The 27,222-nt window shown below is 53.5% G+C and overlaps 7 protein-coding genes and 1 non-coding gene across 8 annotated transcripts; 6 read left to right on the top strand and 2 right to left on the bottom strand.

Moving 5' to 3' along the window:
* Positions 1-7,390: 7,390 nt before the first annotated feature.
* Positions 7,391-8,386, top strand: BDP55DRAFT_551623 (meiotically up-regulated 80 protein; the record flags this gene model as incomplete). Its single annotated transcript, XM_060569128.1, has 1 exon — positions 7,391-8,386. The coding sequence occupies one exon, from the start codon at positions 7,391-7,393 to the stop codon at positions 8,384-8,386; it is 996 nt and encodes a 331-aa protein (XP_060430086.1).
* Positions 8,387-9,205: 819 nt separating this feature from the next.
* Positions 9,206-10,095, top strand: BDP55DRAFT_663121 (uncharacterized protein). Its single transcript, XM_060574854.1, has one exon. The coding sequence runs from the start codon at positions 9,364-9,366 to the stop codon at positions 9,775-9,777; it is 414 nt and encodes a 137-aa protein (XP_060430087.1). The 5' UTR covers positions 9,206-9,363; the 3' UTR covers positions 9,778-10,095.
* A 466-nt stretch (positions 10,096-10,561) lies between these two features.
* BDP55DRAFT_120645 (uncharacterized protein) lies at positions 10,562-11,058 on the top strand. Its single transcript, XM_060565451.1, has one exon. The coding sequence runs from the start codon at positions 10,699-10,701 to the stop codon at positions 11,008-11,010; it is 312 nt and encodes a 103-aa protein (XP_060430088.1). The 5' UTR covers positions 10,562-10,698; the 3' UTR covers positions 11,011-11,058.
* A 900-nt stretch (positions 11,059-11,958) lies between these two features.
* Positions 11,959-13,940, bottom strand: BDP55DRAFT_120643 (mitochondrial import inner membrane translocase subunit Tim54). Its single transcript, XM_060565450.1, has 2 exons — positions 13,732-13,940; positions 11,959-13,668 (listed from the first exon to the last, which is right to left on the bottom strand). Exons 1-2 carry the CDS (start codon positions 13,759-13,761, stop codon positions 12,232-12,234), a joined length of 1,467 nt encoding a protein of 488 aa, XP_060430089.1. The 5' UTR covers positions 13,762-13,940; the 3' UTR covers positions 11,959-12,231.
* Positions 13,941-17,437: 3,497 nt separating this feature from the next.
* BDP55DRAFT_120665 (serine/threonine-protein kinase cot-1) lies at positions 17,438-20,312 on the top strand. Its single transcript, XM_060565452.1, has 4 exons — positions 17,438-18,429; positions 18,492-18,992; positions 19,045-19,518; positions 19,568-20,312. Exons 1-4 carry the CDS (start codon positions 17,768-17,770, stop codon positions 19,881-19,883), a joined length of 1,953 nt encoding a protein of 650 aa, XP_060430090.1. The 5' UTR covers positions 17,438-17,767; the 3' UTR covers positions 19,884-20,312.
* Positions 20,313-21,194: 882 nt separating this feature from the next.
* Positions 21,195-21,914, bottom strand: BDP55DRAFT_728422 (splicing factor 3A subunit 2; the record flags this gene model as incomplete). Its single annotated transcript, XM_060579435.1, has 1 exon — positions 21,195-21,914. The coding sequence occupies one exon, from the start codon at positions 21,912-21,914 to the stop codon at positions 21,195-21,197; it is 720 nt and encodes a 239-aa protein (XP_060430091.1).
* A 516-nt stretch (positions 21,915-22,430) lies between these two features.
* BDP55DRAFT_t161 lies at positions 22,431-22,502 on the top strand. Its single transcript has one exon. It is a non-coding gene; the product is annotated as a tRNA-Trp (tRNA).
* A 1,106-nt stretch (positions 22,503-23,608) lies between these two features.
* Positions 23,609-26,847, top strand: BDP55DRAFT_704007 (uncharacterized protein; the record flags this gene model as incomplete). Its single annotated transcript, XM_060577987.1, is given in 8 exon segments — positions 23,609-23,748; positions 23,893-24,774; positions 24,794-25,042; positions 25,104-25,372; positions 25,508-25,630; positions 25,694-26,035; positions 26,123-26,777; positions 26,804-26,847. 8 exon segments carry the CDS (start codon positions 23,667-23,669, stop codon positions 26,845-26,847), a joined length of 2,646 nt encoding a protein of 881 aa, XP_060430092.1. The 5' UTR covers positions 23,609-23,666.
* Positions 26,848-27,222: the final 375 nt, after the last annotated feature.

The following is a 27,222-nucleotide window of genomic DNA, read 5'->3' on the forward strand; positions in this document are numbered from 1 at the left end:
GGTGATGAGACGCTGTCGACCATATCTCTAGGCTGGAGCCCAAGGCACGCGATTCGACGTCCGTCGTTGCTAACAACTACCAAGTTGGAAAGTTGGATGGTTTGTTGGCTGCATGACAGCGATGGCCCTGGATGCGTGCCCGGATCTCACCTGAGTGGATAATGAATTCTTGATTCCTGGTAACTAGTATCCGTACTGCGATGGCACGGATGATCCAGCCTTCTGACCCCTGAATAACCTGAGTGGCGAGGGCCAGGCATGGGTTGAGAACTCTTGACGGGCTTCGAGAGCACCGAGCGCGTCGCGGCTCCTCGCGAACCGTGAAAGCGAAACTCCAGAAGAACTCTGCATGATGACCTCTTTCTTCCAGATTGCAATGCGCCTGGCGTAGGTAGGAGATTCCTTGAAACTTTCAGGAGAAGGGATACAATGACCGTGAATCCGTTAATTGTTTGAAGAGGTGATAGGTTGAGACGAACACTCTGTACCCGGATTCTAAAGTCGGTATAGATACTCGGACGCCGCAAATTGAATTTTTGAGATGCAAGTGCAGTGGCAGTATCTGTAGGCGGAAACACAACCCCCCTGCCGAAGGTGAGCCGTGATCCGAAGCGACGAGAGTGGTGACAGCAACGTGCCTGACAATGTTTGGTTTGTGTGCGAAGCGCGTAGGAGGGTCATCAGCCGGACACACAGCTAGTCTCTAGGTAGTCGTCCAGACTTCAGAGAGTGTGAGAGTGTCGCTACGTGTGGCAGAGTGTGTCGTCCCAGACCATTTGCGCGTGTGTGAATTTGTTTCCCATGTGCCAGTTACGTTTGGCCGATGGACCCTTTTCTCCTGTCTAACGAACCCTCGGGGGTGCTGCTAGATGACAGAACCGAATCGAGAGGCATCTGGGCACTGTATTTGGGACGGTGCCTCGGAGAGTGGAGCTTGCGGTATTTCTCTTCCTCCGCTGCAATCTCATCCAAGTTCCAAGTCGGCAGAAGATGAAAATGCTATATGCTCACCTTTGCAGTACGTATCCGTAAGTCTTTGTTTTTGCTGGGCCGTGCTGCGGGTAAAGACATTAACGCCAAAGGTGAAAATGCCGCGTTTGGCTAGGTCCTTGTAGGCCACCGCTCTATTCGACAAGTGGATGGTGGCACTGGTGGTTACTGATGAGCTGCAGGAATGAATCTTGGTGCAGTGAAATTGGAAATCCATTTTTGTTTTGGTACTCCGTTCTCCGTACGAACACCTGGGCATCGTGGCAAGATTTTGCCCTCGCAGCCATAAGAGGTTTAGTGATTGACTGCCTTGTTTGCTCGAATTGTTGATCGGGGTAGCAAGACGGGGGTTACCTAAGGTTCCGAAAGTCTGAGATACTCACGAGACTGGATATACTCCTTACGTCGATACGGAACCCTCAAGACTCGGTACAGCTTAGCTAAGGCAGTACGGACGTGATCTTGCAACGGGAATACTCTGGCTCAAGACACTGGTGCCGGAGGTGATGCTCCCGAGGCAAGCCGCAAATATCAAAATGGTTGTACGAATACCAGCCCTTGCTTCGCTCTCCGGTAGTGTTTCCAACCTGTCGAGATCAGCGCCGATCCCATCCATCTCATCCTAGGCGAGCCTGGTAAAGGAAACCGTAGCAATGGGCACAAGGTAAGGCAAATGTGAGGTACAAAGCGCGAGACCTCTTAACGCCTCACCACGGCCAATATCCGCCAGGTGCTGGTCGTTCAATGCGTTAGCGGTCGGTATGGTGACGATGGACTCGTGAGTGGGTGCCCTCCCGTCGTCATAGCCTGGCCTGGCAAACCTGGGAGTCCGGGCTACCGGACTGGGGGATTTGGCTGGGGAAGCATGAAGACAGACGTGCAAGCTCAGACTCCTACTCTGAGGAGGACAAACTGCCCTTCTTGGGGCCTCGGGCGGCGACCAGGCCGCAGAGATCACCTAACAGATCGGATGATGGACACAGTCCACCGACTCAGACTGTCCCTTGCCCATTGCAGTCGGAATTGCAGGCCAAGTGTGATAGGCTCTGAGCTCCCATTCGCCGACCCCCGAATTAAGAAGAGGCCACTGCCCAGAAGCAAGAGGAGGGAGATGCAGAGAGCACAGAGTGCCCAGTGTCATTTTGGTGCTTGCCTGCCCTGCTCTTGCCCTTGGTGCGGCTGGTGCGTGTGGACTGTGGATGACTGCGAGACTAAACTGCTCGAGTACGGATGCTTGTTGCTATCGAAGAGACCGATCCTCTCGTGCCTCTATCGTGCCTGTGGCCTAGGCTAGGCTGCCCGGTACGCTCTCAGGGATGAAGTGTGTGAGGAAGATGAGGACCAGGGCGGCGATGCAGCCGTCAAAATGGGGTCGTGGGAATCTTCACTGGTTAGACCCAGAGAATCTCAGAGGTGCCGAGTGCTGCGACCAAGGCGGTCAGCGGTCAAGCCAAAGAGATGATGCTAGTCGGTCGGTGCTGGTGGAGGGGAAAAAAAAAAGGTACCTCGCAGGTTGCCTCGGTGCTTGGAGTTGATACGAGTACCTGCTATAGCCGCGACATCCCAGCCTCCTTGACCCATATGCAAGGTACAGGCGACAGGCATAAATTGCACAAGGCTAGCCCAATACTCTGCAGTACATCTAGAAGCCTCGGGATTCTGGGTCATCCCATTCTTAGGGAACGCTAGAGCCGAACCGCCATTTACGACTTTTATGTTTTCTTGCGCGCCAGATGACCTGTTGGCTTTGGATTCCATAGGACACCCGGGGTGTGGACGCTATTGTGTTGGTTGCTCGATGCGCACGGATATGGGAAGGGAGACTCGGGATGATGCAAGATGCTATGGATGCCTTGGTGTGTATTCGTTGACGACGTCGTCGCCAGGGCAAGACGATTCGTCGTCAGGTAGACCAGACGCAGACGCGGCAGACTATTGAATGACTGTTTTTGATTGTTGTGCTCATGTGCCGGACGACGGATGACTATGGAAATCGGATCGAGGTTGAGATTGAGGGTATTGTGAGCTGTCATTGTTTCCTGGTGAATGGAGTCTGTCTGTCAGTCAGCTCTTGCTTTTTCTCGTTGCCGTCGGTCCCTTCACGTGCATGCCATGCCCTCGACTTGCTATAGTCTCATCTCCGCGTCATGGTTGATACCACGATGCGATGGAAGACTCGAGGTTTGCACTTTTAATTAACGGCTTGCAAGGAGACAATGAAGAGTACGGATAAAGCGTAGCGTCTCCTGTCAAAGTCAGTCTCGCCTCTCTCTTCTCTGCGCCCGTCGCTCTGGTGCACCACCGCATTGTCCATAGGTAAGGTATTCATGCTCCCATACGAGAGGTTCGAACTTTTGGCTGTGTCGTGGTCGTGTTTTAGCGTGAGTTTTACTCGAGAGACACCACCAACATCGGGCCATTGAGATGTGCACACTGCACCCCCAGGCAATGCCTTGGGCTCCACACATATCACTTTGATTGGAGGAAGAGGCCAGGCAGGTCTGGCCGGGACGGTTAGGTTTGAAGGAAGGAGCGCGGCAGCCAGCCATCCAGCACCAAGCCATAACAACAGAGCAGGAGCCAGTCAGCCAGCCCAGGAGCAGGAAGGAGCGTGGGAGCAGAGGCAGGAGAGGAGGGCCAGACACCGGCCAGCTCTCCTGCAGTGCGTGAGTGCCAGGAGTAAGGTGCAGGACAGGTGCAGGGCAGGTGCGATGCTGCAGGTGTGGCCCACCCCCTGCCTCCAGTCTTCCATACTCCGTAGTCCGTACCGATCCAATACTGCCCTGCCCTCCTGAGTCCAGTCCTGGCCAGTGGCTCCTTCCTGCCTTCGAAATTCGGGCTGCTGCTTCCTATGCTGTGTTGAGTCTCTCGACTGTCTCTCCTTCCCTCCTGCCCTACTTTGCCGCCTGCTCCTGCAGTCCTGCTCTCTCCCGCGCCTGCCTGCCTCTTTTTTCTTCTTCTACGATGACTCCCTGCCACAAGTTGCAAGTGGCCCTTGCACCTGCACCTGCACCCAAGGCACGGATACACCTGCAACGTCTTGCTGTCCCAGTCATGTTTTTATTTCGCTGCCCTGAGGCATTTCAACCTGACTGCCCTCCTCCCATGAATGGAGGGGCTAAAGAAAGACAGAGACAGGCGCGTAGTACCAAAAATCTAACACCGGAGCTGGCAAATTGTGTCCCTGCCTTGGACAGTAAAGTTCTTTCACATAACATCTCCACCACCTTGATCCAAGTTCAACACACACACACTCTCTCAAGAAAGTGGTGAGCACAAGTGAAATCCATGCATCAAAATGGAAGTGAGTGCCCCTCGGCGTGAGGTGTACAATCATTACCATGGCGGTTGGCGGTCCAGTGGTCCACCCACCCAGCAGCGCTTTCCCTGGACCATCACCAAACAACGGCCAATGACTGGCTGATGCCCAGTTCCTTCCCCCTCTTACGTGCCCTCCCAGTGGCCTCCACCCCTGGTTGCTTCGCAGCAGGAGCGGTGTCGTGTCGTGGACTCGTGGAGGGTGAGAGTGGAGCCGGTAGCAGGAGTGCCCCCTTCCCTCTTTGACGTCCAATCTGAAGATTGAAACCCACACTCGTCCTCAATCATCCGGTGCCGCCCTTTCTGTCCTAAAACGGGGGTCGGAAATACGTACCGATCCCTCGCTTGTCCCGATGACGAAGTACCTCCGTACCTTCTTTTAGCGTCGTGGTCCCGTCGGAGCCAGTCACCCTGTCGTCTCCACGTTCGCAGTCCAAGACCCGCCCATGTTTTTTTTCCCTTCCTTTTCTCATTTGATCTTCCTTCATGTTTTTATTTTAATTTTGGTTGTACTTGCGGATACGTATTCTTTCTACGGGGTATGCTCCTCGAGTCTGTAATTCCAGTGTAATTCCATGTCTGGACTCCCACCACCGAAGTGAGCCGGGGGTGCCATGAGTAGTCAGTTGCCAGTCAGACTCTTGTAGCCCCACTCTTCCCGTCCGCCTCTCATCCCCGATGCCAATGTGTCCCAGATTGCCCTGTTGACTACGGGTGCATGTACTAGGTAGTCTAAATGGCCAGGTATTCGGACACAGTAGAGCCATTCGGGCACCGCACCGCACATCCCACGAGCAGCGAGCCACACATACACTTTTCGAACATTGGCGCTCAAAACGGGCCATTCCTGTGTTGAGGTGTATTAAAGCACCTGTGTATGCCCTGTTCTAACAAGTACTCTCTGTATCTTACCATGTACTCTGTGTTGCCAGCTGAACATCTGCAGTCCTCTCCTCGTCTCGTCTCGTCTTGTCTCGCTGAGGTGGACGTCTCAACAGTACAGCCTGCCCGTGATACCTTTGGTGTGGATAGAAAATACAGTATTTCGTAATGCCAGCGAAAAAATACCTACTTCTTCATATTGCTTGAACCGACACGATGTTCTATTCCCCAATTCCCCTAGTGCCTAGAAAAGGTGGGTGGTGCTTGCTGCAGCGTGTGAGTTTTTTTTTTTTTTTTTTTTTTAATCCCCTCCAGGTCCGCTCCTGTTTCTTCTGGTCTTGTTCCTTCAGGGCAGTAGCTAGGTATTGAGGTACTTTGCTCTAGGTACCCTGACTGAGGTGCACCGCACAGAGTATGGAACCGATGGGTGTCCACTTTGCTGCCGGGCTGTCCACTCCGTCACTGTCACCCCGTTCTCTTGGTCCTCCAGTCTAGTGCCCCAAAGTACCCGTCACCGGCTTTTTGCCGCTCGATTACCGGCCTCACGCAGAGAGCAAGGTACCTCGTTCAGGTACCGGGCTCGCCTGGGCTACCTGAGTCCTGGGTCCTGAGGTACCTACCACCCGACCTACTGTACCTACTGGGCTGCTACCTACCCTTCCCACCCCTTCCACCCTTCCACCCTTCCCTCACTCAACCTCGCCCTCTCTCGCCTCCATTCACACGCACGCCGCCATCATTCCTCTCTCCACTTTACATCCTCACCCCCGTCCCCATTTTCTCTCCCCATCTCCATCCCATCCATCCCAACCCGTCCCATCCATTCTCACTCCTCGAGATTCCTCTTGCCCGACTTTATTCCTCCCTCTCCCCTCTCCCCAAAAACCTTCTTCTCTTTCCAAACCTACGAATCCGCCGTATTACGACGAATCTCCCTTGTCCTCGACTCTGCACGATATTCCCATCCAAAGTCGTCGACAACCCAGGATTCAGGTTCTCATCTCTCCTCTGCTTCTGCACGATATTGTCGAATTCGATTGTCGCCCACCTCTCTACACCCGTCCGCCTGCTCTCCATCCAGGCCGAGTACAGTTCTTAGTGCACGACACCGAGCAAGAACACAACAAATCGAGCCGACTTGATCGTGTCTGCTGCTCATCACTTGGAACACTTCCAAATTAAACCGTCCTTCTCGGCCTTATACACCTGTTTACGGTTCCCTTCCTCAAGGTAAGCTATTCTCGACCCTGCGATACTCCCAGTCCAACCAGAGCCATTCCCGGAAAGTATGGTACACGAGCTTCGCCCAAATATCCGACCTCGAGATGCGATCAAATTCCCACGAGCGGCATCGAAAGAGGGCATACTTAGGTATCGTCTCGAAGCGTTCCGCCAATGTGCTGCGATCGGATCGGTCTTGAGTCCACGACCTGCCCTTGCTTGAGAGTACGACACTCCCAAACGGCCATATTCAAGCAGCAGCAAATGTTTCCTCCATACTGGGTGTGCTGGAGCTACACAATGGCCACTGCATTGGTTGGCAACAGGGTACCCCCTTATCTGTCGCTGTCGCCCACGTCGCCTCCTAGCATTTCTTTCACTTAATACCGGCCCGCCACTACTTGACGCATCATTCGACGAAGCTTGTGTATCAGACTCAGGCACAGACAGTCAAAGTTTTTCGATTTCCTGGACATTCTCGCTGACCTCTCACCAAACAGGACAGAGCTGCGGCTTTCCATTTCCTTTGCACAACTTTCTCCGTCCCGTCTCCAGCGGCCCTTAGAACCTCTCTGACGCCCTCGACGACCTTTCTCCGTTCAAGCATCCTTTTCCCGAGTCAGCCATCACAGCATCTCTTCCCCCGCCCAAGATACATATCTTCTGCTGGGTCTTTCAGCCGTCATCAACGACTAGCGAAGCGACTGCACTTCTTCATCAACTCGATCTCTAGACGTCTTGTTTTCCTTCTCCCGCCGCGATCTCAACCCTTGATGGCTATTCGCAGCTACTAAGGGCTCGTGTCATCAACCCTCTCACCCAACCGACACACCGACACCATCGGCCTTGGTCATTCACCGCTAGCACGACGCAGCCTCCCTTCAACTGCAAAGTGTCTCTCCCAAGTGCATCGAGCAGTCTCCTTACCCGACAAAGATCTCACTTCGATCTTCGTCGGACTCTTCTCAATACCGCCATCATGCCTGGAGGTGTCTGTGCCGTCCTCGACTACGAGGTCGACCAAATGGCCGAGTTCGTTGCCGAGATGGCCACCCGCGTTGTTATGCCGCTGTCGACCACGGCCGTCACGCCCCCGTTCCGCAAGTTCGTCTCGCAGATTCTCTCATCGACGAGATTGCCCAAGAGCACCATTCTCCTCGGCATGAACTACCTGGCGAAGCGGGTCAACACCCTGAAGCAGAACAACCCGTCGTACACTGTACCTGAGGGACAGGTTTGGCGCATGTTGACCGTGTCCCTGCTGCTTGGCAGCAAGTTCTTGGACGACAACACTTTTCAGAACCGTTCTTGGTCTGAGGTGAGCGGCATCCCCGTCGCCGAGCTCAACGCTCTGGAACATGAGTGGCTCGAGCAATCCGGCTGGCGTCTTTACGTCAACCTGGATTACAGCGCGGACTACAAGGCCTGGCTCACCAGCTGGGATGACTGGAAGGTCCTCAAGGATCAGGCTGCGGCAAGAGTTACCCGCGAGAGACTCGTCCCCGCCATCGACACCAATATCAACAACAGATACGGTGGACGATCTTCCTATCATACGTTTGTTCAGCAGCAAGCGGCTGAATACGAGCGCTACGAGGCTATCAAGCGCAACGAGCTGGCTCATCAGCAAGCCTATGGCGGCAACTGGAACTGGCAGAACGCCCCGCTCACTCCTCCCGATTCTGGCTACGGCACGCCCGAGTACATTAATTCAGCCACGTCTGCCAACGCTCGCTACAACGATTGGTTCTCCCAGGCCGCTACCACGGGTCAGTGGAACACTCGTTACCAGCAGCCATCGCACAACTACTACGGTCACCGCCACAACCAACAAAACTTTCCTGGGCACTATGGTTACCAGCAAACCATGTGGGAGCATGGTGTTGCGGAGTGTAGCTGTGCGAACTGCGTTGGTCCTGCCAAGGCATCTTCGTACTTTGCTCACCCTACCTTTGGCCAGCCCGTAATGGGCTAAACTTGTGGCGATACCTGGCAGACTCACTCAATCGCCTTACGAAACTGGAAGGGATTTTTGCTATCGGAAAAGTTTGGGAGGTCTAGCGTCACCGGAGACGCGGACTTTGTTTTTTTTCTGGCATGAACGATACATTTGCATTCTTCAGATACCCTCTCACGACGAGAACCGAAAGAAGCGGTTATTTGACCGAATGGTCCCCACGTCGGCATTCGACTTTACGACACGGGCACGTTTGCCCCCCTCGATACCATCGCTACCATACGCGATTGATTTGGCTACTAGACTGTCTCGCAGCCAAAATGCGTTTGGAGGTGGATGGATACGACGCGCGGCTGCGACCCCTAATGACATATTTCTTTAATTCTTTTCCCCTTGGTATACGGATAAATTCATTACTGGCGTTTCACGGTCGCCCTTCGCGATCCCCATGGAGTTTTCTTTTCAATAGATCCTTTGGCTGTGTTTTTTGGTGAGAAGGTGGTGGTAGCTTGTTGGGTTTCGGCATTCTTTCGATTTATCCTGCCATGGCAAGGGCGCCCTAGTGGTTCCCGTGACCACGATCCGAACAGGACCCGGCGCCGCAATGTCACGGAATTCCGATTCCCGAATTATCTCGACGACACACCGCCCGCGACATCTATTTCCTTTGTGGCACGCCAAGGAGACCATCTTTTTTCCTGTAATTCAACCTGTGTCCGGCAACAACCCGGCTCTCTCCCTGGGTCTGTACTCCGTCTGTGAAGGACGGAATTTTCAGCTTTCAATTTGAGAAGACCTTACGGTTACTGGCGCCCGCCTAGTCGGCGCTACCTCCCCAAAAAAAGACGAAGTGCATCAAGTAAAGGGTACATACGGATCACATTTTACTTTACTGGCTGGCTTTGCGCAGGCATACGATTTCTTACTCGCGAGAACGAAAAAAAAGGGAGACTTAACATGGAGAGGTGTTCTGCATTCGTGCTTACTGGTCAAAAATGGGAGGCAAAGCCTTCAGGACGCTGGTATGGAGTCTCTTTTACTTTTACTATGTTTGGCATTTCTTGTTCATTCGGCACAATGGCTCACCTCATTGGCCTGCGTGCACAATGTCGTGGGCCACTGCTGTTTCCACGCTTTTACTGTTCATGACATTGTTAGACGTTTATTTTTTATTTTTCTCTCCATGCCAACTTGTATCGGCATCCACTAGAGTGTTTGGGATCGGGGTTGGAGACGTTCAGTTTATGGGAAGGCAGGTTATCTGTTCTTCGATACGTGGATGGAGTGGTGGTTTTACGGAAATGAACCCAACGAACCAGCAAGTCGTCGGGACTGGCGCTAGATTTGTATGTCGCGCAGTGGCCGTTGGTCATCTAGGAACAGCGCCATGGGTATTGGCTAAGCTTTGATGTGAGTAACATCAGCACTAGGGTTGGAAAAGTTTCCGCCGAAAGGACGAGATTGGAAAGGGAAAAAGCGGGATGGAGCACAAAACGGCATACCCATGGGCGACGACAGAGACATAGCCTCCGCACTGAAGACGCAGTGGCAGACACAGTCCTAGACAACTAAACAAAATAACAAAACATGGTGAAGCAAACTTATGCCCTAAAGTTCCAAATCTGGATGGACACTTCTGGGTGATCTTGATGCGAATGTGACATGCAACCACTGAGGTGAAGCCAACTGTAAGACATCGAGTGACAACTAGAAGTGCAGCCTTATATACCTCAATTTGAAAGGACCACTGCCCCACTTCAAAATAGACCGCTGATTCGCCCATCTGCCAACGTCCTGTCCTCCCAACTTCTCACTTACCTTATCCACAGACGCCGTCTTTACCTCACACCCAACTTACTCAACCAGAGAGAGAGACGTTGCGATATCTCAAACTTTGACAACATTCCATCCGCATCATATCCGGGACGTCTTACTTTTTGTCCTCTCTCACTCTCGGGAAAAAATTGAGTCAATCTATGACGAGGCTGCTGGTTCAAATCTCAGCCCTGACAGATCCATGAGATTACACGAGCACCCGGCGGCAACTTCACGGTAGCTTTATACAGCCAGCCAAAACACACGTGAACAGCAAGATCAAAAAGTAATTGGGAGAGACAGTAGCTCCTGACAGCTTTGTGAGATAATAGCCTACCATCTCATCCGAGGAGCGAATCGGCCTGGGTTTAACTTTCCCTCTCCTGTTCTATTGCAGACGAGGAGACACTCTCCTATTCTGCCCTAGACAGAGGTTTAGGGGTTGAATCTAGTGAAAGGAACCCCTTCAAAACAGAAAAGAGCCCGAGAAAAGGGAAGGAGATATTACAACAAAGATGTCGAGGTTCGTGTCGGCGGGGGCGATTAATGCCGAGACGGGGGAGGCTGTGGTTGAAGATACGACTACCATGGCGACGACGACGAATGCCGGTGGTGCTGGATCTGCGAGCAAGGCTGCTGAGGCGAAGAAGAGTGCTGAATGGGAGATTGTGCAGAGGGAGCTCGATGCGGAGAGGAAAAGGAGGGAGGAGGCGCGGGTGAAGAGCGTTGAGGGCGGGGAAAAGAGTTTGTATGATGTTTTGCAGGCTAACAAAGGTGAGTCTTTTTTACCCCTCTCTCTTCTCTTCAACTCCTTTATCTTTACTTGACCCCTTTTCTATGGCGATCAGAAATGCAAAAGAGGAAGTTTAAGGGGAAGATGAAGAGGAGAGAGGATGTTGTGCATTGAAGAGTTTGATAGACTGATTACATTGTCACTTGTGGAAATATAGCCGCGAAACAAGCTGCTTTTGAAGAAGCCAACAAGATTAAGAACCAGTTCCGGGCGCTGGACGATGACGAGATTGATTTCTTGGACGAGGTGAGGGCTTCCAAGAGGGCTGAGGAGGACAAGGTGAGGAGGGAGACGGAGGAGGGGCTGGCTGCGTTTCGGAGGGCGCAGGGTGGAGGAGGCTCGGGCGTGAAGAGGGCTGGTGATGGGGACGGGGAGAAGGAGGAGGAGGAGGAGGAGGAGAATGCTGCGGCACCGGTGGACGGGGGAGATGATGGTGATGGGGAGTGGGCTGTTGGGCCTAGGAAGAGACGGAGGAGGGATAGGGAGAGAGGATTTGGGGTTAGGAGGGAGAAGGGGGGTGAGAAGGGTGATGGGTTAGAGAAGAGCGTTGGAAAAGGGGGTACATCTGTGCCTGTGCCTGTGCCTGTGCCTGCGGCTGCGACCACGACTACGACTACACCTGCGTCTGCACCTGCACCTGCGCCGGTGAAGGGGAAACCGAGTCTTGTTGCGTATGGTTCCGACTCGGATGATGACTGAGGGAGTACCATGGTACTTGAAACTTGTAGGTTCTCTCTCAAAGTGGTGACTAGTTGGTTGTCGTCACGACGCACAAGCTATAGAGACATGTATTGATACCAGGCCATGGTTGGCGTAACCTCAAGCAAGGACATGTCGACAACTCACCTCGCAGTTCCACGATTGCCACAGACACTGTAAATAGGTACCAGGGGAAAGAACATGGGGTGGAAGAAAAGAGGAGTGTACAGTACTATTCGTAACAAGCGGACGCTCATGGCATGTTTTTCGCCAACGAACCCCCATAGTCTATTCTATGATAACCTCCCGCGCTCTTATCCATGCAGCAGAGACGGACGAGTATAAAGGAAAAAGAACGAGAAATGACAAGCTAGAATTACAATATGCTGTGAACCCTCCTTTCCCAGTCGCTTTCCCTAGAGCTGTGTGGGGTGGTGGTGGTCAAGATAGTTATACATCGTCTCCTTTTCCTGAGGTATTCTTCACATCAGCCACCTCAGTCGTCGCCAACTGTACACCTCTACGGAAGGGAAAAGTAAACATCAAAGGGGAGAGTCTACTCGTCGTCAATGTTTCCAACGTTAGGACCCTTCCGCTCCTCCCCCTTGATCACACTCCACCCCCACAACCCCAAAGACCGCACCGTCCCCTTGATCCAGCCCTCAATCTCCGTCTCAGGGATAACAATCCCCTTTGCGCGCTCTTCGTCCTCGGGCCGGATCTCGAACCGCCGCATACGCTGCGCGATGCGCGCGTCCACGACCATGGGCGAAGCCCAGATGCGCTCCTTGGTCTTCTCCTCCTCGTCGGCCGTCGCGTCGTCGACGGGCTTCCAGACGGATTTCACCCAGTCGCGTTCCTCGTGCGCCAGAGCGCGCTGTTGTTCGTACGGCGTGGGGACGGCGTCCTGGTCCGAAGAGGAGGTGGAGGTGTCGGCTTCGGCGTCGCGGTATTCGCGGGCGTGGGCGAAGCAGGCGGCGGCGACTTGGCGGCCTACGTCGTCTGCTAGCTGGCGGCGGTTGAAGAAGCGGCCCATGCGGGTGAAGGTGCCCGCGAAGCCGAGGAGGTGGGGGAATTGCACCGGTTCCGAGGGGGAGAATTCGGCGGGGAGGGTGGAGGGGAGGTGGGAGGCCGAGTAGTCTGCCGTAGTGTTGTGGGGGACGGGTTGGCGGGGGCGGTCTGATTTCTTTTCTTCTTCTTTGGGCTTTTCCTCCTCCTTCTTTTCTGCTTCGACGGCACCGCTCTCTGCTATTTCTGTTGATGTAGAGTCTGATGTTGCTTCGGATGCTATGGGCTCAGGGGTAGAGACTACCTCGGGCTTGGGAGGCGGGTCAAGGGGGCCGAGCCAGCCCTCGTGTAGACCGCGAATGTACTCCTTCCACGCGTGTCTCCCAATAACGATGTCGCCCCCGGGACCCTCGAACTCGGGCGTGCCGTTCTTCGCGCGCACGGCGTCGCGGAGATTCTCCTCGGTAGGGAGCAGCTCGACCTCAGGCCTCTCCTCCCTGCTCCTTCGCCTCCGAATCTTCTCCGCCACAGCGGCGCGGACGTCACCCTGCTGCCGGCCCTGTACAAACTCCCAATCCAGACCCGACGCGGCGAGGATGGGTTTCACGTACTCGATAAAGTGGTCCTGCGCGACGCGCAGGCCGTCGCCGGGTGGGGAGGCGAGGATGACTGTGAGTTTGCGCGGGAGCTGGGAGGGGTCTGTGACGGGTTCGCGGGCGAGGGGGGAGACGGCGGCGGCCCAGCGGGCTGTGGCGCGCTTCTTTTCGCGCTTGTCGTAGATGATGGCCGCGGATATGGTGCCTGTGATGGAGAGGAAGATGAGCCAGTTGCGGGAGGGGAGGCGTTTGGGGGGCCCGCGGAGGCCCATCATTTGCCAGACTGGGTTCGGTTTCGCGGCTTTGTAGCCTTCTGCGGCGGAGGTGGCTGTCGTTGTGGTTGTTGAGGTAGTCGTCGCGGGAGAGGGAGTCGGTGCTTTTGGGGCCGCCTGGAGGATGCCATTGTCAGTTTTGAGGTTCGCGATGATGGGGGTGGGCTTTTGCTTGCTTACCTCGGGCGGCGTGGGGTTTGAGTCCGCCATAATGGGGATGTCTTGGGAATATGGCTGGGTTGGAGACTTTTTGTGTATGGCGATAAGTGCCGTACTGGAGATGCGATTGTGAGAACGATGGCTCGCAATGCCTCGATATGTCCTACCTCAGGCCAGGAGAACGGGAGTGAGGTTTTCGGAAATTTTAGTCGCGATAAGAGCTTCGCCGAATTATCGGACCTATCTGTCCCCAAACAGTATAGCGTAAATTGAGATCTGACCGCCTTCCTAAAGTAGAAAACTACCTTCACTCAGGGACGTACCGACCGAGCTGTCACGACATCTTGCTCTCGAGAGTCGAGAGCCTCTTCTTCATACGAACATCTAATTCATGCCATTAAGCTAAAGATGGAATTCACAATCGCCTGGATCGTTGGAGCGATATTCCTTCCCACGTAGTCCGCCTGGATCCCGAATCCCAGTGAAAGACTGCCCATGCAACGGGCGCTACGTCGTGGCCCACGCTGGCGTGCTCTCTTAGTGGAAAATCGGTTGTCTGGCGATCCCCGGTGAAGAGTGGTAGATCTTAATGCATGATCGACCTCTCTGCACTATGACAGCCCCAAAACTCGCGATGGCAGGTAGCTGCACAGCAGAGGGGGCGTCGTCGGGCTGTGGTCATTGGGCGGCGATGGCAGCGGGCATGCAGCTCAACCATGGATCACTAGGTAAACCTGATACAGGCACAGGGCATCACTCGATCCCAGCGGTCGTCCTCCGACCACGAGCTTCGTCATCCCATCGAGAGCATAATGTGTGGCGGTGCGCTAGGCTTGTTGATTTCTTCTGTGCTGCTCAGGAGACTCCGCCATACGAGGTTGAACGGGTTGGTTTGGGTGACAAGCGCGAGACATTGGGGCCATGGGTTGTGCGTCGTGAACAGGGAACACGGCGTAATCGACAGATAGAGATGGTACTAACATCGGCAGGATGCTGGTGACATGCAACAGATCGCGGAATCGAAGATGGAAGAGCAGGAATGCCATGCATACGAGAACGAAGAGTGTAACGCTGCCATGTGCCACGGGTGAGCTTGTGAGCTTGTTCTTCCTGTGACGGGTGTGACAATCGTATAAGATTTAGAGCGGATGGGAGCGGGGCGGCAGGCATTAGAAATGCTATTTATTTCTAGAGCCGTGTCTCACGGCGGCTGTAGACGGCCGACGATGCCTTGTGCCGATGCCGAGCGTGAGCCAGGCTGTTGGGCTGGGTGGGTATAGTAGATGATACCGCCGCCATCACCGCCGCCGGACCGCTCGGTCAGGAATGAGTTGGTGGTCGGCACACCTTACCGGGAGGGAAGGTTGACTAGATTTTCTTTTGCATGTCTTCAACCGTGAAAGGACCCTGTTAGAGCCTATGTAGGGTCCAAGTGACGTGCGGATGCGGGCGAGACGAGACGGCGACGGGAGAGATGAACTGGGTGGAAGGGATAGCCATGCTGGGGCGCAGGCGGGCAGGATGCGTAAGTGATGCGACCGCTTGAGCTTCCCGAAGGCCTAAACCGTTTGGCCATTCACAGACGTAGACAAACAATCCGAACTTTCAGGTTGTCCGCGTCCGGTTGATACCCAAGTTACCTTACGCCAAGGGACTCTGCGTGCTCCGGTTGGAGAAGGCATTCGGCGAGATGCCGGGACGATGTTGCACGGGGAGAAGTAAAAAGCCAATCGCTGAGACTGAAGACGGCGATAGCACTCTTAGCAATGTCAGCTAGTTGGTATTAACGAATGCTGAATCTCAGGTCTCAGGTGTAAGGAGTGGTGTGTCTGTTTCCCGGTGAAGAGGGGCGGTCATCTGAGGTTGGGAGGTGAGGGACGATTCGGAAACAGAGGCTTGAGATGCGGTAGTTGCATCAGAGTTTCCGCTGGCTACTTGAGGTCCCCGGGGAAAGTCAGTGACTGAGTCGGATTAGTACTTTAGCTCAGGAACCTAGCTGTAGCATCCCGATACGTTGGCGGGCTGGGTTCCATCATCCACGGCAGAAGATGATGTCGAGTTGGACCTTGAGTCTGGAGTATCAAGATTCAATAGTCGGTGAAAGGGGGAGACTAAGCGAGTCTTTCGAGATGCATGTACCTTGCATAGGACGGTGTGAGGCAAGGTACATATCGGCGGTCTCCTGCCAGTTGCTTAGCACATCGTCCGCGCCCCTTCTTCCTCGTTGTTGATTTCCGCCCCGCATATTTTGTGGATCCCGGCCGATGATGGAGATATTTGGGAAGGAGCTAGAAATGCAATGCAGTAACGACCTGGAGTGAATAGCGCATGCAATATTCATCATTGTATGCATGATGTGAGTTCAAAAAAACAAGCTCACGGTTGTAGTACTTACACTGTCAACTACAAGGTAGTGCTATGATTGAATCCTCACAAGGCATAAGGCCAGATGCCAAACCCCCAAGTGGAGGAGATGCGGCGGAGGCATTCCCAGAATCCCAGTGGATGCAGCTCCGACCCCACCTCCCCGCCCATCGGCCACTCACAGCTCGGCGTTGGGTGAACCTTAGGGGTACTTGGGGTCCAGGACTCCAGCGAGGCCCCTCAACTTTCAAGGCCGCCCCCCTCCCCTGAGTTCTCAGATCCCCGCCTCGCCTCAGGTGCTGGTAGTGTGGTGCTTGTGGTGCTTGTGGCAGGTGCGGCGTTCTTTCTCTTCAGGAGTCCCTTCCCGCCATCCCCGTCTGGTCTTTCCCTTTTCTTTGCTGTAGCGGGCTGCATACCTTCCTTCAAAAGTTAGGGGAAGGAGCAACCTACCAGACTCTGACGTTGAACCCAATTGCGTTCCTTCCATTCAAGGCTTGCAGTTGGACGATGGAAGGTACCTGCTACCTCGACGGACTCCTGCCTTCCTGCACTTCGTGACTCTGCTCCACCTCACTGCCGGGGCCGCTTCGCAGGTGTCCGTCCCTCTGTGCATCCCATCACCCCTCCTCCCCCCCCTCCCCTCCCATTCTCAGACCGACCCCAATCCAAGGCCACCTCAAACCTGGAATCCTCCTATTCGTGCCTACTCGACTCGACCGCCTCCTCTTGTGTGTGTGTGTGTGTGTGTGTGTGTGTGTGTGTGTGTGTGTGTGTGTGTGTGTGTGTGTGTGTGCTGAGAGCCAAGTACAGAGTACCGGCAACAAAATACCAAACACCAAAACTTTACCTTGCCTTACCGAGTACCTCATCCAACACCAGCTCCTGCCGGTCTCGTGACTTGGACCTCTGTCTCCCTCCTCGACACCTCGACTTTTGCCAGCTTTACCTTTCCTCACCTCGCTCAAGCTACGAGGTGCTTCAACCTACCGCCTCCTATCACCCGTACACCGACTACACACAGCTAGCTTCCTAGCTTTGCCCGGCAGTCGTTGTTCTCGCCTGCGCTGTTGGCACCGGGGAAATTCCACCCCTTGGAGCATCAAGCCCCTCTCCGCCACCTTTGCACCTTTTGCTCCATTTGCAAGCGCCCTATCGACAAATCCTCGCCTCCCACCCCTTTTTTTTTGCTGGTGAGCACTGAAGATAGACAAACTAGCCTTCTCGACCGCCTTTACACTTATTCGACTTGCCAAGGTATGTGGTGATACTCCAACCTCCAGATATCGTAACATTCACATATCCTGCCTTACCGACCTTACGTCCCCATCCCTGGCCTCTCCTCTTTCACTAGGGCACGCACTTACCATTCATCAAGTTCCAGTGGGTTGCGAGGACCTCCCATCCACTCACCCGCCCACCGCAATCTATTCTCCTCGACTTCCGCCCCGGGGGACGACCCCAATCCATCCAACCACCCGCCTTGACCCTGCGCACTGCGGCTGCAACCTTCCCATCTTCTTAGCAGCCTCCCCGCCGTCTACCACTCTAGTCGTTGCCTCACTTCCACGGTCCGCTCGCCCATAGCACTGTCAATTAAACTGCCACTTTGCTAGGTCGCCCGCACAGCCTACGCAACTGCCAACCCCTACCCGCACACGACGTGCCCCCCGAGTCAAGACGAAACTTCTACGCAATGGAGGGTAATAATAACCGTCTCTACCTCAACATCGGTAACCAAGATCGTCTGGGTCCCGGCGGCGACCGACAGTATCCCACCACGCCTTCTACCTTTCCCCAGCCAGTCTTCCCTCACCAAGGCCAGCAGCAGCAGCAGCAACATCAACAGGCCGGCGGTATGCAGCACCAACAGCAGCAATACCAGGCGCAGCAGCAGCAGCCGCATGCGACCGGTTACGCTCAACAGGGCTACTTCCACCCGAACCAGCAGCAGGGCCAATATCCTCCCCAGGGCCACGGTGACTACAATGCCGGCTATCAGCCTCGATCCAACACCCCGGGGACCAACGATCCCAATGTCGGTCTCGCGCACCAATTCTCTCACCAAAACCTAGGCGGCGCTGCTCGGGCATCGCCATACGGTTCCCGCGGGCCCTCGCCCGCTCAAAGACCTCGCACTGCCGGTGCAGCGGGGCAGACGCCTCAGGGTTACGGACATTATGCGACGCCGCCGATGCCAAACCAACAGGCAGTCCCCGTCGAGGTCTTTGCTCCCGCTCCCGAGCGACTCTACGAGAAGTACGGCCCGAACGCCAACAACAACCAGAAGAAGTGTACCCAATTGGCCTCCGACTTCTTCAAGGACAGCGTGAAGCGTGCCAGAGAACGCAACCAGAGGTGAGTGTTCGACAAGACTTGGCAACTCCAAGGCGGCACGTGCTAATCTCTCCGATCCACAGACAATCCGAGATGGAGGTTAAGCTTTCCGAGCCTGGCCAGAGCCAGCAAAGACGCGAGCAGATTTGGTCCACGGCCGGTCGCAAGGAAGGCCAATACCTGCGATTCCTGCGAACCAAGGACAAGCCCGAAAACTACAACACCATTAAGATCATCGGCAAGGGTGCTTTCGGTGAAGTCAAGCTGGTCCAGAAGAAGAATGACGGCAAGGTGTACGCGATGAAGTCTCTGATAAAGACAGAGATGTTCAAGAAGGACCAACTCGCCCACGTCCGTTCAGAGAGAGATATTCTGGCCGAGTCAGACAGTCCCTGGGTCGTCAAGCTCTTCACGACTTTCCAGGACTCCTATTTCCTGTACATGTTGATGGAGTTCTTGCCCGGAGGTGATTTGATGACCATGCTGATCAAGTACGAAATCTTCTCTGAAGACATCACGCGCTTCTACATTGCCGAGATTGTGCTTGCGATCGAGGCAGTCCATAAGCTGGGCTTCATTCATCGGTAGGTCAAAAGTAGTCTACAAGTTTTGAGCTCGCAAAGCTGACAGGCCTAGTGATATCAAACCGGACAACATTCTGCTGGACCGCGGAGGTCACGTCAAGCTTACCGATTTCGGACTTTCAACCGGATTCAACCGCTTGCATGACAACAACTACTACCAACAGCTGCTACAGGGCCGATCTAACAAACCGCGCGACCGTAACTCTGTTGCCATTGATCAAATCAACCTCACTGTCAGCAACAGATCCCAGATCAACGACTGGCGTCGGTCGAGGAGACTGATGGCTTACTCCACCGTCGGAACGCCTGATTACATTGCTCCCGAGATCTTCACAGGCCACGGCTACACCTTTGACTGCGACTGGTGGTCCCTGGGCACCATTATGTTTGAGTGTCTGGTTGGATGGCCTCCCTTCTGCGCTGAGGACAGCCACGACACATACCGCAAGATTGTCAACTGGAGACAGACGCTGTACTTCCCTGATGATATCCAGCTTGGCGTGGAAGCTGAGAACCTGATTAGAAGGTGAGTAACCTCAAAAACGGAGATAGTGCAGGGTACTAATATAGAACAGCTTGATCTGTAACACAGAGAACCGCTTGGGTCGCTCGGGCGCCCATGAGATCAAGCAGCACTCATTCTTCAGAGGAGTTGAGTTCGACAGCCTGCGTCGCATCAGAGCTCCTTTCGAGCCTCGCTTGACTTCGGCCATCGATACCACATACTTCCCGACCGACGAGATTGACCAGACTGATAATGCCACGATTCTCAAGGCTCAGGCCGTTCAGCAAGCCCGCTCGGGTGTGCCGGCGGTGGTCGAGGAGTCTCCCGAAATGAGCTTGCCCTTCATTGGATACACCTTCAAGCGGTTCGATAACAACTTCCGATAAGCGTGGCAAGCACATTGTTTTGGTGGCTAGCTCATTGCGACTCTCGCCTCCAGGTTTCAGGGATTGCCGACTTGCTGAGCAAGACATGAACTTTGGAGGACGATGAGACTGCCAGTGCTTCACTGGCGACTTCATTTTGCCTACTGCCAACCCAATACACCCAGAATTCTTGTTTCACAAGATTTGCATTTACCGTTTTTTGTTTTCAGTCACTGCATACAGGGCGTTAACTCGCATCAAGACACCAAGTCGCACAAATCATGTAGATGGGAGGGGGGAATCGAGATGTTGTCTTTTGGAGGGATGTAGTGGATACGGCCGTGGATGCCTAGAGTTTTCATTATGAGAAACATGATGAAGCAGACAGAGAGCTGGAGGGGGCGTGCGGGGGAGATGTCAGGATGTACTGGTAATGCTGGATCTATCAGTGATGGATGACATTGTGGGATTCAGAGAGTCATGAGGACGACTGGCAACAGTGAAGTGGTAGATGCAATCCAGACGATGCATTCGAGAACAAGACTTATGGCTTGATGGATGACGCTTGTGCTTGATTTACTCTCGTCTCTTGGTGATCATTGACAATTGATCTTGATGTGTCCGGTTCCTTCGATATTTAACCTCTCCGTAGCTCTTTTCCCCATACTTGAGTACAGGTGAACAGCGGACCATAGTTCGATCACCTTCCAAACGTTTCTTCCTCGGCACTAGTGCTATCAAAAACCATAGCTCTTTTGGATGATTTGGAGCCTTTCATTGTTTGATCTTGGTCACTCGTTTTCCATAGTGAGCCTGAATTCCATTCAGTATTGATTGGTCTTCAGTCTGTTGTTTGTTATCGATACTCGTTGAGTTAAATGTCCCTAGGGGATATCTGGCCTTCTCTACGAAGCCGTTGGCTTGGTGCCACTTCGATCCCGATCTTAAGCCTCTATCGGAGGTCCAAGTCAGCTTGTCTCGTGTTGTTTACTCTGAGACCTGATGAGCAAAAGCAGCCATACAAAATTTTCCCTCTTCCTCGAATTACCGACACCCAAAACGCCGTGATATGACCTCGCTGGTGGCACTGGGATAGGACCACATGGAGCCACTATTGATCAAAGTAACCCATATAGCATCTGTGGCTGAAGGTCGCCCGAGACTGTGATTCCCCATCGCCACAAGAGATCGTGCCCCTGATGATCCCTTGGATCTGAGTGAAGCAGGAAATTTCTCGCCTCCCACGCCGAAACGAATCCCCGTCGTGTCTTGTACACCAGAGACATCCGTTGACACCTGTTCGCAACTTCGCCATCCCCTTCCTGGACACATTCACCGCCTCGTACCAGGCGCCGCAACATACCTCTCCTCCCGCTCCGACATGAACATAACCTGCAGCCAATACTCCTTCGCATCCGGATCCCAGAAGCTAAACTGCTTATCGTCGCGCTTATCCAGCTCGCGCGCAGGGATCTTGAACCCGCACGTCTCGTACGGCTCCGCCGCGACGAGCAGGTACTGGAAGTTCTTATCCGGCTCCTCGACGCGCTGCGTAAAGGCGTTCATGACCTGCCATTTCGGCTCCACGTCCGGCGCGATGTCAGGGTACTGAAGCTGGAACAGCAACCCCTGCTGCCTCGTAATCGGGTCGCGGACTTTGGTGATTTTGTACCCCGGCCGTCCAATCTTGATCAAATTCCTCCTCTGTCCCGCACCGAAGCCCGCGCCGACAACGCCGACGGGTAAACCCGTCGCAGGGTCGATATTCTGCTTTCCTTCTTTCTGTTCGCGGGCGGCGCGGCGGGCGAGGTTGGTCTGGTGTTTTTTGCCCTGGGTGTGGGCGAGGTAGGAGCCGTCGTTTTGGTGGACTGTTAGGCAGAGGCGGCATTCAAATGAGCCGACGTGGTTTTTGAAAAAGTAGGGGTCTTTGTCGAGGTCGATTGTTTCGAGGGCGAGCTTGCGGAGGCGTTCGCGGCGGTCTGCGTTTGTTGCGCTGAAGGAGGCTACGCCGCCGCCGCCGAATTTGGAGCCGGCGCGGTTTTGGTAGTCCATCTTGTAAGGTGCGCGATGGGGAGGGTTGGTCGTGGGTTTTCGGTGGTGGTGGTTTAGGGGTGGGAGATCTTTGAAGCAAACTTGTGCCGCAGCAGAGAAGGGAGTGGTTTCGGTGGAGTTGTCTGTAGAGGAGTAGAAAAGGTGGTGGTCTGGTTGTGGAAAGACCGGTATGGAAGACTGGAAGCAACTATGTAGATGGAAAATGCGACTAGAGCTTGGAGTCGCGAAAAGTGAAGGTCCACCCAAAGTTCACCTCGGTGAATAGCACACCAAAGCGGAGCCAAGATTCTCCGAAGTCATGGTCCGTGCCCACATCCGAACTTCGGTGAGCTCGGTCAGCTCCCGCTAGTTCACAACTTCACACGACCCCGTCCACTTACACCACCAAGTTTCAACAAACAACAACCGTCACGCTTCCCGCACCCCTTTGTCGACATCCTGTTCCCCGGAAACTCCAGAATTCTGGCTTTCCGCTCTTCTCATTCGATTGAGGACCGTATTCTTCAAAAGAAATCCGGGGGCGTGGCGCAATGGTAGCGTATCTGATTCCAGTCCAGAAGGCTGTCCGTTCGAGTCGGGCCGTCCTCAATTCATCTTTTGCCTTTTTAGGGATTCGATTAGACAGAAACTTGAGTTAACTGATAAGTACTTAATGGCTCTGTATGATACTGCAGATCACCCAGCCGGGTCGCTGATCATGGCTGGCCGGCGAGAAGTGCATCGCTGAGTGCCTGAGTGCCTGAGTAGGATCTGACGATCGACTTCCCTAGGAATCTGCGATGTTGTCTTCCAGGCTTCTAAAGCAATCCAAATACCGTAAGGATGAAACTTCCCTTTGACCCTTTTTCGGCACAGGGACGATGCCGGTCATACAGCCAGCCATCATAATCGTCAGATAGATAAATACACGGGCTTCTGTTACATACTTCGAGTTGTCTTGGTCAACCGTATGAGGAACTTCTCGCCTAATTCGCCAAGATCAAAAGGCTGGACTGAAATTCTCTTCTCGCACGTAGGCAAGTGCGAGGCATCCTGTTGCCAAGAATCATACACCGGTCAAGATGGCATGTTGGCTATCTTTCCCATAATTACTTTCGTTGGGTGTCATTCCTAAGCAACAGATTGTTGGCTCCCTCGGAGCCAGTGTGATATGACGGCTAAATTACGAGAGATCATTTGAAATCGTCAGCTTGATGGCAGCATGTCTGCGTGAGGTTGGTAGTCTACGATGCAGGTTAGGGGCACAACTGCACCAACCCCGCAATCGCGGCACCCCATCATTCAGCTTCGTAAGATGGGGGCGGATTGACTCAAGCTAGAGAATCTTGCACCCTGATATGTTACACGATTTGATGCAGCGGACGCACACACTCTTGGAAGGTCAGCTTATGTTTCTGCTGTCGCAGTGTCGGATTGGTCGCCTTCTCAAGGAGGCAAGGGGCACTCCTACAGGTTGTCTATACCTGAGACCAAATTACAGAAGCGCAGCCAGCCTGATTCCCAATCGCCACCCATGATGGCCAAAAAGTGGCAGGAGTGATGGGATTGCAGTAAGCCTCTGGTTTGAGGCTTTTTGGGGCCCAGCATCTAGCCACCCACCTGCGCAGAGTAACGTCACGGCGGCCAGCCTTGGTTTTGGCTGCTACCAATTTTGCGGTTGATGTAAATCTTGATAAGTAAAACGTCTCCATTTGTGAGGACAGCCTCTCGACTTCAACTCGATCAATCCAATGATCGATTTGTCCCATCAACATGGCCTCGAATTTCATACGCCTCCTGAGGCCATCCAGTAGGCCTGAGACGTTTGCTACGGCCAACGGGGAAGGCTCAATCCGTCCGTCGTTGGAGCAGGCTGGACGCCTCCCTTTTCAGAGCAACAGTAGCGTAGCTAGCGTGGCTAGCGAAGTCACGAACGACAACTCGCGCAGTGGTCGCCCTCTCCCTCATACACTTCACAGAGTTTCGAGTTTTACTTCAGAGATTCGAGGCTGGGTTGGTAGCGACAAAAAGCCTCGAAAAACAGACGCCATCTGCAAGTCTTGCTCCGAACTAAACTTCGAGCAGTTCTCCAACAAAAACATCAGCCATAGCAGATCAGCACTGCTGTCCGAATCATGGGTCTTCGACCTTAAAAACATCATCAGTAATAAGAAGAAGGAGAGGTGCAACTTCTGCAGCTTGCTCTTCGAGGCGATTTGTGCCCACGACCCTTTCGAGCACCCAGCCATCAAGAATTATATGCCCCAAGACTTCATTGGGAAGAACTTCAGACAGTGGGCCGATGGACTTGACTGGAGGAGCCGTGTTCCTTGGTCGAGTCATCCCTTTCGAAGAGGTCGCGATGTCATACACCTCGATTTCGACGGGGAAGATGGCCACGGAAAAGAAACTGTGCAATGGACCATGGATGAGAACACGATGCAAAAGGATCTCATACTCGCGAGTCAGGTGGCAGTCGCCAATACTGCTGTGTATCATGCCATCGCACAATCAGCCAAATCGGATGATCAAGACACGGCCCGGATCCTCGAGGCAGTACGGGGAGTCATCCCAACGGTTATCACACTGGTGAAAAGAGCAGACAACAAGCTGCCTGTCGGCGTCTCGGTACAGATGAATGATGCCTCCGATGGATCTGGCGTGGGCCTGTTCGTTGTGGGAGTCTGGGGATTTGGCTGTGGGCCAAAGCCACTGCTCTCCTGCTTGACCACGTTCAACCTCCGCATGGCCGCACCATATCATACCCAAAATGCCCAAAAAAACCTGAGTTACGGCAAGATCATCACCCCTAGGATCAACGTAGAAGACGACTGCTTAAGCTGGATGAGGCACTGTCTCAAAAATCACGACAAGAAGTGCAGTCAGCCAACCTGGGCAAGGGAGCTCCCCACGCCCAGGAGGGGTTCATTTTCGACTGGTAGACGTCGAGGATGAACGGATTGTACGTGTAAGATCTGATGGGCTTAATAGGCTGCCAAAATACACCGCTCTGTCATATGTTTGGGGAGATGAAGGCAAAGCAGCCCTCAATTTTTACACCACAAACCTAAGGGACCTCGATGAATCGATCAATGTCCCTGGTAGCCCTGTCGGTACAACGACCCGCGATGCTATTGCAACCACCAAGCGTCTTGGGATCCGCTACCTCTGGGTGGACAGCCTCTGCATCATCCAAAAAAGACCCAACAGGGCCTGACGACGAACCGGCTCGTCGGTTGCAAACCAAACAAATGGACAAAATATTCGGCCATGCTCAGATCGTCCTGGTGGCCGCGGCAGGAACTCATGCCAATGCGGGGCTGGCAGGCATATCCATGGATCGTGTCCCAGCACAAATTGCCAGTGAGATTATTCCTGGTGTCAACGTCTTGCTTCCAGTTCGATATCCACAAACATATGGAAAATGGGACACAAGAGCATGGACTTTGCAGGAGAAGCTTCTTTCGAAACGAATGCTGGTCTTCACAGAGAACCACGCCAGCTTTCACTGCCGATTCGGTGTTTTGCGTGAAGACCTGCCGGCCATCCAAGCGGGCAACACGCCAAGGCCGATCATCTCCTTGTCGCCGCCGGGGAATCCACAAGATGTTGAGACTACCGAGAGATGGAATGGTACAACTACTCTTCTACGGTCACCTCACTTTACGGAGTATGCCAGAATCCTGGAGCAATACACGAGTCGAGGTATAACCGACTCGGCAGATGTGTTGAATGGTGTGACGGGGCTTTTCAATGTCTTGGATGCCATCAGAACTCCGGGAGCCATTACGGCCGAGCAGCAAAACCATTCACTCTATGATCTTCCCGAAAGACTACTTGACCTCGCCCTTCTCTGGCAACCACCTGCGATTCAAGATGTCCATCTTGCCAGGCGCGCTGGCGGCGCCTTTCCCAGCTGGTCATGGACTGGCTGGGAGGCATGTAAGGCAAATCCCAACGACCACGATAGTCAGACTCATCCTGGAGTACGTTTCGAGGAGCCATTCTGGGTTTCAAGCTTTGACGACCTTTCTTTGAGGAAGGTTGTGGCAACTGGTACGAAAGCAGAAGAGCGCCATAAGCCAATGATCCTTTGGTATAAAGTCCAGGAAGGGATATCTCAGGAAAAGGTCAAGCCGCCTGTCCCTAGAAAACCCGATCGCTCGACACAGTATAAGGCAACATCGTGCCCGACACCTCCCAAGCGCCCACCGCCTCCGAAACCTCAGTCGGGTTCTATCTCTACCACACCACAAGTCGCAGTCCGTGGGAATTCTTCTGCCAAAGGTCCTGTCGTTAGCATTCCCTCTTTGGCGCCGATGAATGGCAATGGGTTAGGACTAGTTCTCAACAACCCGGATTTAGCGAAGAAGTTCATCGACCAAGCTTTGGAGTTTCGTGCGACAAATAAGTCAGCCGCGTTTATTAAATACGCAGAAACGGTACCCAAGGTTGCGGAGGGAATTCTTCGGGCTCACTGCCTTGTCTGTGAGACGGAGGTCGCACCCTTTGTTCTGGATTCCACGGCCAAAATCCGCAAAGAAACTCTCTGGCAGTCTAGGGCGGATATCAACAGTCCCCTCAAGGCTTCCAAAGAACCTCAAAGATCAGCCGCTGAAACACGAGATTCGGTGCTTGAGGTTGTGAAGGAACTAGTCATCAAAGAAATCGGAATACGAGACGCAGTTGGCAACATTGTGGGATTTGTGATACCTACCAACAGCAAACAGTCAGTTCACCTTTCTTCGTTTGACTTTATACTTCTCTCAGAATCACAATATTGGGGAAACGAGAAAAGAGTGGATGTGGACGGATTTCCGTTGTACAATGTCATGATGGTAGAGTGGGATCATGGACGCAAGACTGCTACACGTGTGGGACTGGGTAAGATACGAAAAAATGCTTGGAAGGCAGCGGGGCCAATCTGGAGAACGGTGATACTTGTCTAGGATAGGTCGTGCTTGATAAACGGCTATTGATGCACGATACAAAAGATTATTTGAAGCATCAGTGGTATGAGATCGTCAAACTCAGCTTTGAACATCTACAAACAATCATAAGTCGTTACTAGTCGAATACTTCATCTATCAGGGCGTTCATACGCGAGTAGTTAAAGTGATATTGTGAAGAGACCACGAATATAGTCGCCGTGTTCAGCAACTCTCTCGAGAGTACGGAATGCTTTGGGAGCAGTTCTGCCAATATTTAACTGGAGCTCAGTCATTTTCAACCTGGGCTTAGTTCTTGCATCTCTCAACACTGTCGTTGCTAAATCAGGCGATGGACACTCAACAAGAAGCCCTTGCCTGGTGGCGTGAAAGCGGGTTAT

The sequence above is a fragment of the Colletotrichum godetiae genome (assembly GCF_030913485.1).
Source record: "Colletotrichum godetiae strain CBS 193.32 chromosome Unknown BDP55scaffold_19, whole genome shotgun sequence".
NCBI classification, from domain to species: Eukaryota; Fungi; Ascomycota; class Sordariomycetes; order Glomerellales; family Glomerellaceae; genus Colletotrichum; species Colletotrichum godetiae.